At 56.1% G+C, this 14257-nt stretch overlaps 1 protein-coding gene across 1 annotated transcript; it reads right to left on the bottom strand.

Moving 5' to 3' along the window:
* Nucleotides 1–1008: 1008 nt before the first annotated feature.
* On the bottom strand, nucleotides 1009–13895 carry EFNB1 (ephrin B1). Its single transcript, XM_086388017.1, has 5 exons — nucleotides 13010–13895; nucleotides 4203–4480; nucleotides 3363–3455; nucleotides 3023–3151; nucleotides 1009–2870 (listed from the first exon to the last, which is right to left on the bottom strand). Exons 1-5 carry the CDS (start codon nucleotides 13135–13137, stop codon nucleotides 2458–2460), a joined length of 1041 nt encoding a protein of 346 aa, XP_086244143.1. The 5' UTR covers nucleotides 13138–13895; the 3' UTR covers nucleotides 1009–2457.
* Nucleotides 13896–14257: the final 362 nt, after the last annotated feature.

Raw genomic sequence — 14257 nt, 5'->3', positions numbered from 1 at the left:
TGTGCTGGGGCTTCCTGCTCTGGATCACTAACTAACCCTCCCCTTCCTTCCTCCTCCTCCTTTCCTCTAGTTCCTTCTTACCCATTTTTAGCTGCTGGGATCCCACTTGTTCTCCTCTCCTGATATCTGTCTCAGCCATCTCGATAGCTAATCCCCTACTAAGAAGACTGTGGGCTGCTCCAGGCCCTGCCAGCCTGAGTCTCTGCTGTGGGACTGAGGCCAAACCCTATTCAGGGTGCTCACTTCACTCTCAGACCCTCAGCCTGTGGGAGGGAGACTGGGTACTCAGGGCTTTAACTGTCAGCCAGAAGCCCCCGAGTATGCCATGCTGAGAACTCTGGTGTGCAAGAGAGAGAAGGCTCTTCTGGCTAAGAAGCGAACTGGGATGCCTAAAGCAGCCTGGTTACACAGTGGGCCAAAGCTGAGGCCCAGCTCTTCGGAAGTTATTTCCATCCACCTCCAGGTGTCTTGCGGCAGGGCAGGGCTGGGCCTGTCAGCAGGTTCCAGATCTAGCCCCAGCCAGGTGGTGGCAGTACTTGCGGACACACCCAGGTCCCCATGGGAACAGCCCCTCCCCCATCTACTCTCTCTAGCTGAACCTAATGCCAGACTGGGCAGATGCCCGTGGCCTATGCCACAGTGATGACAGGATGGAGAGGGGGATATATGGTCACAGTATCTAGCAGAACAAGAGGGCAGAGGAATCTGTGATGAGGAAGGGCACAGAACACTTGCAGCATCTCGCTCCACTAGGATAGTCACCATCTTCCCACACCTGCCCAGATCACCAGCGTTTTGGTCAGGTGAAAATCATACACACACACACACACACACACACACACACACACAACTCAATCACTCTCTGTGTTTCATTCATATATTCACTCATACACTCACACTTCATTCCCCAAACATCACGACATCATTTTACACCCATTTCTCCATGTGGTTTTTTTTTTTTTTTTTTTTTTTAGTTCTCATTTTTTTCTAAGAAAAAAGCAACAAGAAAATAATTCAGAGTTTATACAAAACATCTTTACATTATTTTTTTCCAAAAAGACTAGTATTTACACAAATGGCAATAGAAACAAAAACAAAAAAACCCTTTTGACTGCCACCTGGAAGGGGCTGGCTGTCCTGCTCCCTCTCCCACCTGGCTCTGGAGTGGGCAGCTGGCCAGGAGGCAGTGTGGAGGTGGATGGTGGAAGGCCCAGCTCCTTCCATGGCCACTCTGGGAGCGCCTGCAAGGCGCTTGCAAGTGGCAATCTGTTAGCAGCCGTGCTGGCAAGGACCCGGGGTCAAAGTGCACGGCGTGCTGGCTAAGCCCTGGGCAAGCCTCTTCCTCTTTCCAAGCCCCAGACCAAGACTGGGGGGCTAGTGGGAGCTGGGTTAGGGGGACACCCACCTGTGATAGAGCCCAGAAAAGGAGCAGGCCACCTGGCCTTATACCCGCTTAGTTCTCCACCCTGGGCTTCTGTTTCCCCACCAGGCCAAGGATGCCAAAGGTGAGGGGAGAACAGGGCAGAGGGGAGAGGGGGGAACTCCCAGCTCTGCAGGGCAAATAGCCACCTGGGCACCTCACCTCCCTCCACCCCCCATGAGGTCATCTGCCTGCAGCAGCTCTCCTGTTCCCCAGGCAACAGCCAATTAAGACGTTAATTACCGTGAGAGTGAGGGAGGCAGGAGATGCCCAAGAATCCCACAAGGAAGGGATTTTTTTTTTTTTTTTTTTTTGGTGGAAGGGTGGCAGCCACTACCCCATTGCCAAGATCAGCACTGTAGAAGTAGGGTCAGTGGGGGAGGGTGAGACACCTTGCCCAGTGACACTCTTGTCTTCCCTCATGGGCAAGAACAGCCCTGGCCTGCCTCCCACCATGCACCCCCCGTAAAAAAAAAATGTCAAGGAGTTTACAAAAGAAGTGCCATCCTATGCTTCCTGGCTGGTCACAACCTGCCCCAGGCCCCTGATACTGGGGTAGGCCAGGCTCAGAAAACCTGGGGAGGGGCTGCCTTTTCCATTTTTCTTAAAAAAAAAAAAAAAAAAAAAAACAGATGAAAATGAGTTGACAGCTAAAAAATGAACACAAAACATTAAAAACAGTGATGATAGCGGACAAGCAGTCCTGGGAAGGGAGAAAGGGGGCGAAGTGGGGCAGGGCCAGGGGGGCATCTCCCTGCCTGCTGTCCATCAGCGTCCGACCCTGCCCTCCAAGAAGGGGCACCCCCGCAGAGCCCAGAGGCCTGGCCAGAGGGGGAAGGCACAAGAGCATGGGGGCTGGGGGCACAAGCACCCCCCTCCAAAGCCCAGAGGGTGCAGCAAAAGGGGGATTATAAAAGCCAAGAAACTACAAAACTAAATACAAAGGTGGGCACAGCTGGCAAAGGGAGGGGTGTAGGTGAGGAAGGGGAGGTGCAGTCCCGGCTGACTGTCCCTCGGGACCGAGGCTGCTCAGGCCCTCAGACCTTGTAGTAGATGTTCGCTGGGCTCTGGGGCGGCATCTCCTGGACGATGTAGACGGGGTGCCCGTAGTCCCCACTCACCTTCTCATAGTGGGGGCAGTAGTTGTTCTCTGTAGTCCGTAAGGGGATGATGATGTCGCTGGGCTCGGTGCCCGCAGTGCCACTGCCCCCCTTGGGACTGGCCAGGGTGCTGAGTGAGAGGGCGGGCGCCCGCTGCTGTGTGTGCTTGCGGTGCCGCTTGCGCAGCTTCAGTAGCAGGATGGTCAGGAAGATGATGATGAGTAGGAAGATGACGCAGCCAGCGCCCACAGCTGCAAACAACGCCACCTTGGAGTTGAAGAAGCTGTCGGGGTCCCCGCTACTGCCTCCATTCCCACCAGAGCCACTTTTCTCATCCTGGTTCACAGTCTCTGTGGATGGGGGAGGGAGGGGAGAAAGGTCAGCCAGGGGTTGCAGGGATACATGGCAGATTCTGGGCTATGCCCTGCCTTCCTTCAGAGCTAGCGCCTGAACAGGCAGCCAAGCAATGGCTTCTGCCCTCTGAAAACTCCCATACGCTCACCATGCTTGCCGTCAGAGTCACCCATGGAACTCCGACCACCAGGGGCCTGCGTGGCCATCTTGATAGTGTTGTCTGCCTCCTTGCTGGGCCGGCTGGTAGTCAGCTGCTCGGGTGTCACAGCATTGGGGTCTGGAGGTGGGGAGAGGGCAAGTAAGCCAGGAAACTCCGGAAGCACAGGTGCCTTGGTTATGTAGTACCTCCCAGCCAAGAATGGTCCAGATGTTGGACCTGATATTCTATCCCTGCTGCCCCCTCTGCCACTACTCTCCACGCCCCCACACCCAATCAGGAGCATCTGTTGCAGAAGCCCAGCTAGGGACCCCTTGGCCTGGATGCTTACCTTGCCCAACCTTCATGACGATCTTCATGGTGCGTGTGCGGCACACACCTCCCTCCCGGTTCTCCAGTCCCTCCAGACTCCCATTGGATGTAGCTGCAGCAAGAGGCCAGAGCAGTCAGAGGGAGGAGCGGTCTGCCAGCATTACCTAGAAGCCCTAGAGATGCCTGAGTCCATAAGAATAGAACTGGGAACTTGGGAGTTACAAGCAATCCCACCCACCTGTGAACCTTTCTACTTCTCTCCCACTAGGAAGAGTCCGGGACCTAGCCCCTCCCATGAAGATGCTGCTCCTCTATCATGACCAGGCCTTGGCCCTTCTTTCTTAGTTGAAACTATGTGCGTCTCCTCACTGGGTAATGTGGCTCAGAGGCCAAGCAATTAGAACTCGCAAGGTAAGGGAGGCTTCTCTACAGACTGGAAAGAATCCTAGATTGGAGGTCAGGAGAACTAGATTGGAGACCCAATCCTCTCTCTCCCTGTGTGATCTAGAGCAAGAAGCCCCTTCACCTCTTGGGGCCTCAGTTTCCCATAAAGAGAAAGGCTGAAGGTCTGCCAATTCTGCCATTCCCAAGATTAGATCTTAGGTGGGCAAAGAAAATAAGAGACAGAGCACCACGGACTGGAGTCCTCTCCCAACTCTTAAGAGCCAGGGCGAGCTGGCAGCAGACCCCATGGTAATTGTTGGGGCCAGAATTCCAATACCAGGCTAGGAGGAGAGCATGTCAATCCTCAAAGGGACTGGATCAGGCTGGGCCTGAAATGTGTGTAGTCTCCTTGTACTACTCAGAAGCTCCCACCACTACAGGACAAGACAGAAACACACGGTGGGTAGGGACTCACAGGTAATATAGTAATCATGGTGCTTCTTGAACTCCAGGCCCATGTAGTTGGGGCTGAATTCCTGGAACTTGATGGTGAAGCGGATTTCCTGCTCTGGCCTATTGCATGTGACTAGCACATTGGGGTCAAGCACAGTGCTACAGGCCGCTGCCTGCTCAGGCCGCACCAGATACAGCTTGTAGTACTCATAGGGCCGCCCAGCTTCTGCTCGGGGGCAGATGATGTCCAGCTTGTCTCCAATCTTTGGGTAAATCACCAGCCCCTTCCCACTCAGGAACCTGCCCAAAAAGAAAGAGAGATGGTTAGCCTCAGGGTTGGGGGTCTCCGGCCATTCCCAGAACCAGGAGAGCAGACAGTGAGGACCAGGCTAGGCCCATTGGGTGGAGATGGAGAGGACAGACATTCTGTTCCTTCAACCTTATGCTGTGGGTGGGGAAAGAGAACCACACTGCCAACAGGGCGTGGAAGGGGTGGCCCATGGGCAAGGCTGCCAGCCTTTGACTGTTCGGCAGGGTAGGGCACTACCTAGCTGGGAGAGCCCTTTGTCCTAATGTGGTATTTCCGCAGGGGGCTGACGTGGCAGATGGGCTGGGCACCAAGGTGTCGGGTTTGGGCTGCCTGGAGGTGGTGGCCCTGTCCTCCTCTCACCCCCAACACACTCACATTCCTTCATAGCCACTGCTACCAGCTCCTCAGCACACACACATGTGTATGCACTTATGTGCACAGAACACAAAAACACACACAAAACAAGCCCACACATGCCCTAGAAACCACCCCCGCAGCTCCCAGTCAACGGCTGGGGGAGCACAACCTATCTAAGACCCATGTCTTCTCCCCAATTCGTGCTAATCTTGGGCATGATAAGGAGATAGGAACAGACCTTGCCTAGAGCCAAGGGATAATGGGCACAGTCTCCAGCCAGGTAAAGCTCCACACAGCTCTCTCCACTCCCCACTCCAACTGCCTGGCATTCTACCAGCACTCATCCCACCCCCATAATGCAAGAGCCCAAATGCCCAAATCTGACCAGTCTCACTGCTAGGAAGAACAGAGAAAGGGGAGAAGAGTCCCAAGCAAGAATGACAGATCATATAGGACAGGGCCCCAAGAACCTTGCTCACCCGCCTTTTATTACCACACACACACACACACACACACTCACTGACTCTGCTCCCAATCCTGAGAGAAAATGGATAAATGCCTCCTGAGCCAGGTCCATCTTCTGATCCAGAAGGCCAGGCACTGGGAAATAGCAAGGGGATGGCAGCTGCCTGGGGCCACTGATTCATATCATCCTGTCCTTGCCTAAGCACACACTAAATTCTCTCAGCCATTTCTGAGCCTGGGAAATGTAGGAGAAAGAAGACATGCTTTGGAATCAGACAGACAGTGGCCCTTACAAGCTCTGCGACCTTGCATGAGCTGTCTGATCTCCCTAAGCTTCTGTGTCCTCACTTATAAACTGGGAGTGGTAAGAGTCCCACCTCTAAGGATGGTGGAGGGGAGACATGATGGCATGTACAGAGTACACAGTTGGCACTCAACCATTTGACTCCTGCTTAGAAATAGTCTGGTCTGCCAAGAGGCAGGAAACCAGACACTAACACCAAGGACCTATGAGCCCAGTCTTGTTTCTTGGGTGGGAAAGAGGAAAAGATGATACAGCTCCATCCATAAGGACTTTACTGTCTCGTGTGGGTCGGAAAAATAAATGGCTCATGTGGCAGCAATGGACAGCACCAGGCTATCTGGAGGCTATATGCAAGGATGGTGGCTCAAAAGGCGAGGGCTGGAAGCGGAGAGAGAAAGGAGACAGCTCATCCGACAGGATAGTCAGAAATGGTCCCATAGATCGCTTCTTGGCCTTTTAGCTAAGATGAAGTGTAGAAATGGTCCCACAGAAAGAGTAGGATGAAAGCAGGTCCCAGGGGAGGAATAAGAAGTCAACACTCAGCAATAATAGACAGCAGTGGCTGGGACACAAAATCTAGGCCAGGGATTGTACCAGTGATGGGTAGAGAAGAGCAGAAGAGGCGGAACAGCTCAGCTGGGGTCAGACTGAAAGGCAAGGGTTACAACAATCAGTGTGGGTTTCATCCAGTTGGGGACAGACTCTCCAGCAGGAAGGGCAATGAAGAGCTGAAAGTAGTGCTTCAGCGGAATGAAGTTGATAGTGGAAAAACATGGTCCCACTCCCCAAGGACCCATTCCACAGCAGGGACTACACGGGAGCTCAGTATCCTCACCTGATGGAGGGAAATGAGATCCAAGGAGGTAAAGGAACTAGACCAAGCAGATGAAGTAGATGAAGAACAGCAGCCCTCTCTCCATGTCCAGGGAGGCTCCACTAAGCTGGAATCTGCCATCTTGCTGTGCAGGAGGGTAAAAGTCACAACAAGAAGGTCTCCCCACTTAGTACCTGGCTTTACCAAACTCCAGAAGGCCAGCAAGGAAGCAGGCATGGGATGGAGGCCCACACAAACATTTGAGAGAAAACACCTCCAACTCCATACACCACAAAAAGCCAAGAAGTTTCACCAAAGCCTTCATAATTCCCAAGGCATTTTTCACTTTATAATCCTCATACTGGTTCCAGCCAGGCAGTAGGATTAGACAACTTCTAACAACTAGAAGGAACCTTTGAGAGCCACTGAGTCCAAGCTCCTCATGTGAGGGAATGAGCAACCAGATGAATGTTCCTATTGAGGGGTGCTCAAAGCCAAGCCAGGGAGCCTAAACTCACCCAGGATGTTAACCCCCAGAGGTCTAAGAGTACCTGAAACATTGGCTGAATCCTTGTGCAGCTTCTCCTCCGCAAGACCCTACCTGGAGATGACAGCAGGTAGACAGAGAGCACACATAGGGGTACAGGCCAGCTCTCTTTTCTAACCATTTGGCTCGCCTTACCCATCAGGGAGTTTTGTCAACTCTGAGCAGTCTCCCATCACCACTTGGGTTCTGGAGCCCTGGAACCTAGACACAACCAAGGAAACAGATGTCTACATAGGGGGTGGGGGAATGGGAAAGAGAGAGGACTATTGCCCCCAGTACCCCTCAGACTCTCATCAACCTCAGCGAACAGGATTCATAAATATGCATGAGTTTATTTGCATAGCAGCTGGCAGAGGGAAACTCACCTTCCTCTAAAATGCAGAATGGAGCGGAGCCTGATGAGACCTGCCTTCCCTGACCCTGATGCACCATGATGGTGCCTTCTCAGCTTCTTTCTTCCCCACCACTGAAAAAAGTGCGTCTGGGCCTGTGAGAAGCCCCAGAAAGTGGCGAGGGGCCATGAGGGATGGGTATGCAGCCTATGAGAGTGAAGCCTGACGTCAGGTAATACGCTAGTCATCCTCTACAGCAGGGACCCTGCAGGTCTCCCTTTATATCCACAAGGAGTAGGGGCTGAGAGGAAGAGGATGAGAGTGCCTAGTTAAACTGTTTACCCCCCAGTTTTCAAAAACTAGCACTCCCTTCATCATCAAACCAAGCTTTTATGTCTGGGGCCACCCCCAGACAAAGCCCTTTTCTGGAAAGTAAGGGGATTGACATGGCCCAGCAGGAAGCCTGCAGCAGGTCACCATGGTAACCCCTGAGGCCTTCCCTCCTTAGCCTCTGATAGCCCCTGGGACCCCAGAGAGCCACCCCAGGGAGTAGAAGGACTTTTGGGAGGTGGCCTGAGCATTCAGGCTCCTATCTGTGGCCTGCCTCTTCCCCTCCAACTTAACCCAAGTCTCTTCCCCTCCACCTTAACCCAAGTCTCTTCCCCAGGCTGCCTACTGAGCTTAAAGAATTCTAGAAGGGGAGAAGCCTGAGGGTCTGGCACAGTAGTCAGTACTGGTCAGAGGCCAACTCCCCCCCTGCTTCTTTGTCCAGCTAAGCCCCTATTCACCCAAAAACCAACAATCAACAGCAGGGAGAGTTTTGGATCTGTGGGGGTTGTGTCTAGAAACCTGCCCACATTCCACCAGCTCTACATTTCTGTCCCTCTCACCCTTCCCTCAGGCCCTAGGAACTTGTGGTCAGAGACTGCCCAAAAGGACAAGTCCGGTCCTAGGCCACGCCACCACAGGTTTGGTAGAAGACTCTAGCCACAGCTTTGATTTAGTGACTTCGGAACCCCCAAGGGTGGCAGGACCAGTGGAGGACAGACCCCAAGCCAGAGCTCAAGTCTACACTCATTCCAGCAAGGGTGGAGAGTCCCCAAATTAAAGGCTCCTCTTTCACTCCCCCAGCTCCACCCAGCCCCCGAGGCAGCAGGAGCAGGCCTGGCGTGTCCCAGCAGTGCCCGCCCAGGCGTGGGTGGGCAGGAACAGCAGCTGGGTCCTGGCACACACACAGTGCTGTCAGAGGCAGGGAAGCCAGGACAGCCCCAGAGGAAGCCACCCCTCACACACACACCTACACTAAACCATGCCTCCCCTCTGCCCCACCTGGCCAACACTAGGGCCCACTGGAGGCTCAACAGCCCCTTCCTTGTTGTCTGCTTTCTGTGGGGTCCCTAAAAGGCAGGGAGACTCCTGGCCCAGAGAGGAACCAAGGGGGCTGTTTAGAGCTCAGGACGAAGTGTACCAGGCATGGAGCTGGCTGCCTCTAGATCATCCCGAGCAGCTTGCCCTCAGATAGTGGCCTAGGAAAGTCAAATGAGGAAGCTGGAGCTCTGATCATCCCACGTGGGCAGGGCCTGAGTCACAAGGACAGATGCACATACACCTGTGAAGTGAGAGGGGAAGCCGGCGGCTAGACCAGCGCCTCTTCCCAAACCCTGTCTCTCCCATATCCCAAGGCAGCAGGATGGTGTGGAAAGAACAGCACAAGGCGGCTCTCCCCGCTAGGAGCTGAGTGACTCGAAACAAGTCACTTTCCTTTTCTGGGCAAATGCCTCCTCATCTGCAAAACAGGGGCAATTCTAACTTCCCAGGGCTATTGGGAACATCCAATGAGCTCACAAATGAAGATGCTTTGGAAGTAGCAAGGTACTGCCCAACTGTTAGCACACCAAATACCATTTAGAAGAAGCTGAAGAAACTTACTACACTCCTGGCTGCAGCGCCCCTACCCAAAATGACTACCATGAAAATCCACCCAGGAGGGGCTGCCACAGAGCCCAGGGCCATTAACCCCCAATATGGCTGGTGAGCATCCCCCTACTTCAACTCCCCTAATAATCATAGGGTGGATCCTCCCCCTAAACCTACTGTTCCCATGGCAACCAGCAGCCTCCTGGCTGGCCTACCCGCTCCATAACCCCAATACCAAAAAACAGTGATGCACAGTAGTATCCAGGGCCCACCCATCCCCACCCACCACAGTTGCTGAGGCAGTGGAGAGCCTGAGAGGAGAAAGGGAACCCTAGATTCAGCTCCTGGCCCAGCCTCACCAGGCCCTTCTTGCCCTGGACTGAATGCCTGGGGTTGGGGGAGGGAGGGAGGGGAACAGGGAACTTTAGGAGCTGCTGGGTTCCCATTGCTTTCAGGCCCCCACCTGTGGCCAATCAGCCACAGAGTAAGAGGTCAGGTCCCTAGCCGCCCCGGAAAGGGGGCCCCCTGAGCTGGCCTCCCCAGGACTGTGAGCTGGAACAGCTGTGAGGGGGCTGGGACCAACACTTTGGCTTACAGCAGGCAAGCCTGGGTTGGGGTCTGCAGCTGCCCCCACCCATGCTGGATGGAGTCAAGGGTCCTGGATGCCAAGCTGAAACCCCCACCCCCACCCCTTGCAGGGAAGGTGTAATATGATCTCAGGCACATTCCCACTCCCTGGAGGTGGGGGAACCTGAGTGGGGGGCAGGAAAGGGTCAGAACGGGACTGAGAGACTGAACTGCAGCAGCTGGACTTGGCTGAGGACTCAAGTATGAGGCCTGCCGGCTGCCCCAAGCTCTCAGGGGAGGAGGCTGGAGGAGGGGGCTGCCCTGGGACCTTCCATCACAGCCCCCCACCCCCACCGATCCAAGCACGCTCACGCACTCTGGTTCCTCCCAACCTCTAGCGGGCCCAGACCCATTTTCTCACACTGCACTCACTGGGCAAATCTGACAAGAGGGGCCAAGGAGACAGATGCTCTTGCCACCAAAGACTATCACCCTGGAAGGCCCCAGCACCAATTGGGGTAAGATGCTGAGAGTCTGGAGTCAGCCCTTCCAGCTCCCTTCTTCTGGTCAGAGCTGGGGCTCTCTGTACCCTGGAACCTGGAAACATACCCCCAGCCCCACCACTTCTTTATTTTGATTTTTTTCCCAAGGAGGAAGCAATTAAGCAGGGTTTATAGGCACTGGGAGATTTTTTTGGGGGGAGGGGGTTGCCAGCTCCTGACAGGACTGAGGAGAGAAACCAAAAGCCGGGAGGAAGAGGGGAGGGAAGAGAGAAAATGAGCCTGTGAGGGAGAGCACGGGCATGTGCGAGAAACAAAAGGACTTGAGAAAAAGAGGCAGAGAGTGACTAAGAGTGAGAGGGAGTGTGAGAAAGAGGGAGAGCCGGGCAAGTCGAGCTGGAGAGGGGAGGTGAACGCGGCTCACACAGGGTGTAAGAGGGCGAACCAACAAGGGCCTGAGAGGGAGAAGTCAGGCGGGAGGCAAAGAGGGAGACATGGACAGAAAGAGACTGTTGATTTGAAAGACTGTGGGAGCTCAAGGCTTGGGCGCGGTGGCAGAGGCAGCCCCCAGAGCTCAGAGTGAAGCTGAGGGCAGTGCCTTCCTCTTGTCCTCCTGCACCCCGCCCCCCGCAACCCGTGCCAACACACACAGACAGGCTGCATTCCAGACCCCGGAGTATAGACGGAACATGGATTGGGGGGCCATAGGGGCACCAGGATCAGTCCCCCACTGTTCCTAGAATCTGCTCAATTACAGGATGGAATTCGTGCAGGTCCTACTGAGGCCCCAGCCACCACCCCCACCACCCCCAGGATGCCTGCCCTCAGCCTGAAGTGGATCTGGGAGGGGGGCAGATCTCAAAAATCTGTAAACTGGTCCAGAGCACTCAAGGCTCAAAACACAAAAAGGGTGAAGCTCAGGGAGATCTTGTTTCTCCCAGTTCCCACCCCCCACACTCTGCAGGAGGGCTTCCTTCCAGCTGTGGAGCAGCCTGCTATCTCTGGTTAGAGACCCGAGAGAGCAATTAGGTCACTCCCATGAGCCCCTGTGATGGGCTACCCCAGGCGGATTTCAGCTCTCCACACTCAAGAGAGAGCATTTCCAGCCTCCACCTTCACAGGAGAGAACTGGGAGCTTCACAACCTTTCTCCTTGGGCTGAGCAGCCCTAGGGCCCAAGACCATTTTGAGTCCCTGCTGTTAGCAGAGCACTGTGTCCAGTTTGGCTTCTGAGTAAAGAAGAAATTCTTGTCAATCCTTTTCCTTGTACCCTGACCCTGGTTTAGACATCCCACTAACTGATAAATAGGACCGTACCTTAACTCAAGGAGAAGAGAAGTAAAGAAGCTGCCCTCTTCCACTCCAGGGCTGAGAGATGCACCGCCCCTGGAACCTAAGAGGCCAAGGCAGGCAGGAGCTCGAGAAGTTAGCGGGAGCCCGGAGAGTGGACAGAAAGAGATTCCAGATATAGGAATCATACAGATAGGGCAGGCCTAGGGCCCCCAGTTTCCCACTAAGTGAGGTGTCCGCACACTGCTGGGCCCTCCAGAAAACAGGAAGGAAAAGCAATTTTGACCCTGGGTTCCAACCTAAGTCCTGGATGCCAAAAGAGAAAAAGGTCCAGAGGTCACTGCACAACCCAGCGACTCCCCATTAACAGCCAGAAACCATTGAGCCACCGCCCTGAAAGGTGTGTGGTTGGGGTTGAGGGTGGGGGGGGGGGGGGAGGTTGGGCGAGGATTATGAAGGGGAAGGAGAATAGAGAAAAGAAAGGATCTCCTCTACATAACTGCCTCCCCAACCCCTTTGGGAAAGCTAAGCTCAACTCCCCAATCTGAGGGACGGGGAAGATGGGGAGGAGCAATGGGACCAGCCTGGGCAGGAATCTTTCATTTGCCACCCACCTCCCTCGCCAGCTCGGCCGCCACACTCCACCCCGGCCAGCCCTGGAAGCTCTGCTGTCGGCTCCATTGGACCCCCGACGGGCGATGGATCGAACCCACCCCTCCTCCAACAAAACCCCTTTCCCACTCCGCCTCTCTCCACCCGCCGCCTTTGTGAGCCTGGGAGCGGCGCCCGCCCTTCCACGGCCCAGCAGGGAGAAAGGTGGCGGGGGGGTGGGCGCGAGGGCTGGAAAAGGCAGCAAAACGAAAAGCTAGGGAGGCGAAATGGGAAGAAAGAAATGAAAATGGGAGAAGCCCAAATCAGGATACAGGCACTGCCACCCGCCCCAAGCGCGAAGTCCCGCGCTGCGGTCCCTTCACTGCTTAAACAAACGGGGAACCCGTGTTCTGGCCTCTTCCCCTGCCCAGGTCAAGCTCGCCCCCACTCCCCAACTCCGCCAGCGGCTCTCCGCGAAAACCGCCACGTTCCCAGGGGCCCTAAGGGGGCTGCTTTCTCTCCCCTACCCAGCTCTCTGGTGCGCTCTAGAGCGCTCCGACTCCCAGCTCTGCCCGGCGCGACAATCTCGACTTGATTTGGGACTTGCGGAGGAGACAGCCGAGAAGCCGAGGGGTCACAATCCAGCCAAGTGCCCCCACCCAACCCCGCCGCACCCTTCCCCGCCCGTCCGCAGGGAAACACACTCGAAAAAGCCAGAGACAAAATAGGGCGCCGCTCCTCCTCTGAACACCTTCCCACAGGCGCTCGGGGGCGCGCGGCCTCACCCCGAAGGAGTGCCTCCCACCCTCAGGGACCAGAAGAGATAAGTTACTCACTTGGGGTTGAGAGAGCTCCAGGACACGGGCTCCAGATTCTTGGCCAGCGGCGTGGCGAGCCGGCATAGCGCCAACACGACCATCGCGACAAGCCACTTGCCGAGCCAACGCTGGCCAGGACGGGCCATCTTCCCGGGGGCAGGCTGCACTTCGGGATCCCCTGGCACCTCCTCAGCAAAGCTGGCCTCGCCTTCCCGTGCCGCGCTGCGCTCCGAACCTCTCAGGCGCCCATCCTCCGCAGCCACCGGCCCTGAAGTGCTCCCCTCCCGCCGGCTTTGGTGTCGCTCTTCTCCGCCCCGCCGGCCAGGAGGACTCACTGGGCAGCCGCCCGCAACTCCGGCATGAGCTGCGGCCTCCGAGGGCTCGCTCCCCTGGCCTCTCTACCACACGAAGCGCGACGGGGGCTCTGCCCCCCACCGGAGGATCCCCTCCGATTCCGCTCGGCTCCCCGAGACTGTTTGGGACTGCGTGCCCTCTCCCCGACAGGGTCTCCCCGCTGGGGACTTGGTGGCCGCCCCGACGCCTCAACCGTCCTGGAATCGGCACCCCTGGGAAGAAGTGGGAGTCTCCCCACCACACAAGCTCGGTCTGGGTGCTCCCGACCGGGCCGTCCTTGCACGGGCTCCGTTCCTCCAGGCCACACTGGAACTCCGGGCTGGGCGCCCCCCGACAGCTTCGACTTCAGCGCGGGCCCCACTTAGTGTATTTAGAAGAGCGGGGAAACGCTGCCGAGCAAGCCAGTCCCATCAGTTTGCGCCTCTGAAGCCTAGGCGTTTGGCCTGGCAGCCCAGTCGCCGAGTCCTAGCTTCCCGGCGACTGCGCCCGAGGGTCTGCGTTCAGTGCGAGGCTCACACACCTCCCACTGCTGTCCAGCACGCATAGACTCCCTCCGCTGCCGCTGAGCTGTCTACTCCCCTGCTCAGGCGTACGCAAGGCCAACCCTACTCGTTTTAGCCAATAGCAAGCTCCGTTACGGGGTCCTTGCCCCGCACCACGCCCCTAGAAGAGGAAGGGGGCGGGGTTTCGGGAACTCTTAAGGACGCCGCACTCTCGATGGCACCAATCTGAGTGTGCGGCTCGTGCGGTTAGGGATGGGTCCCGCCTAGTCCTGTTCTCAGAGCGCTCTGCCCGTGGGAAGTTGGCGTTCCTCTAGAGTTGTTGGCCTGCTCTGCTCCCTGCGCGCCTGTTCAACACTCCGGCCCACTGCCCTGGGCCAGACAGGTCCTGTCACGAGTATCCCGGGAAAGT

This window comes from Bos grunniens, chromosome X (genome assembly GCF_055505025.1).
Source record: "Bos grunniens cultivar Pamir isolate PY7600 chromosome X, Bosgru_T2T1.0, whole genome shotgun sequence".
NCBI classification, from domain to species: domain Eukaryota; kingdom Metazoa; phylum Chordata; class Mammalia; order Artiodactyla; family Bovidae; genus Bos; species Bos grunniens.
Note: the sequence above shows the minus strand (reverse complement) of the source record. Positions and strands in the feature narration are given on the sequence as shown.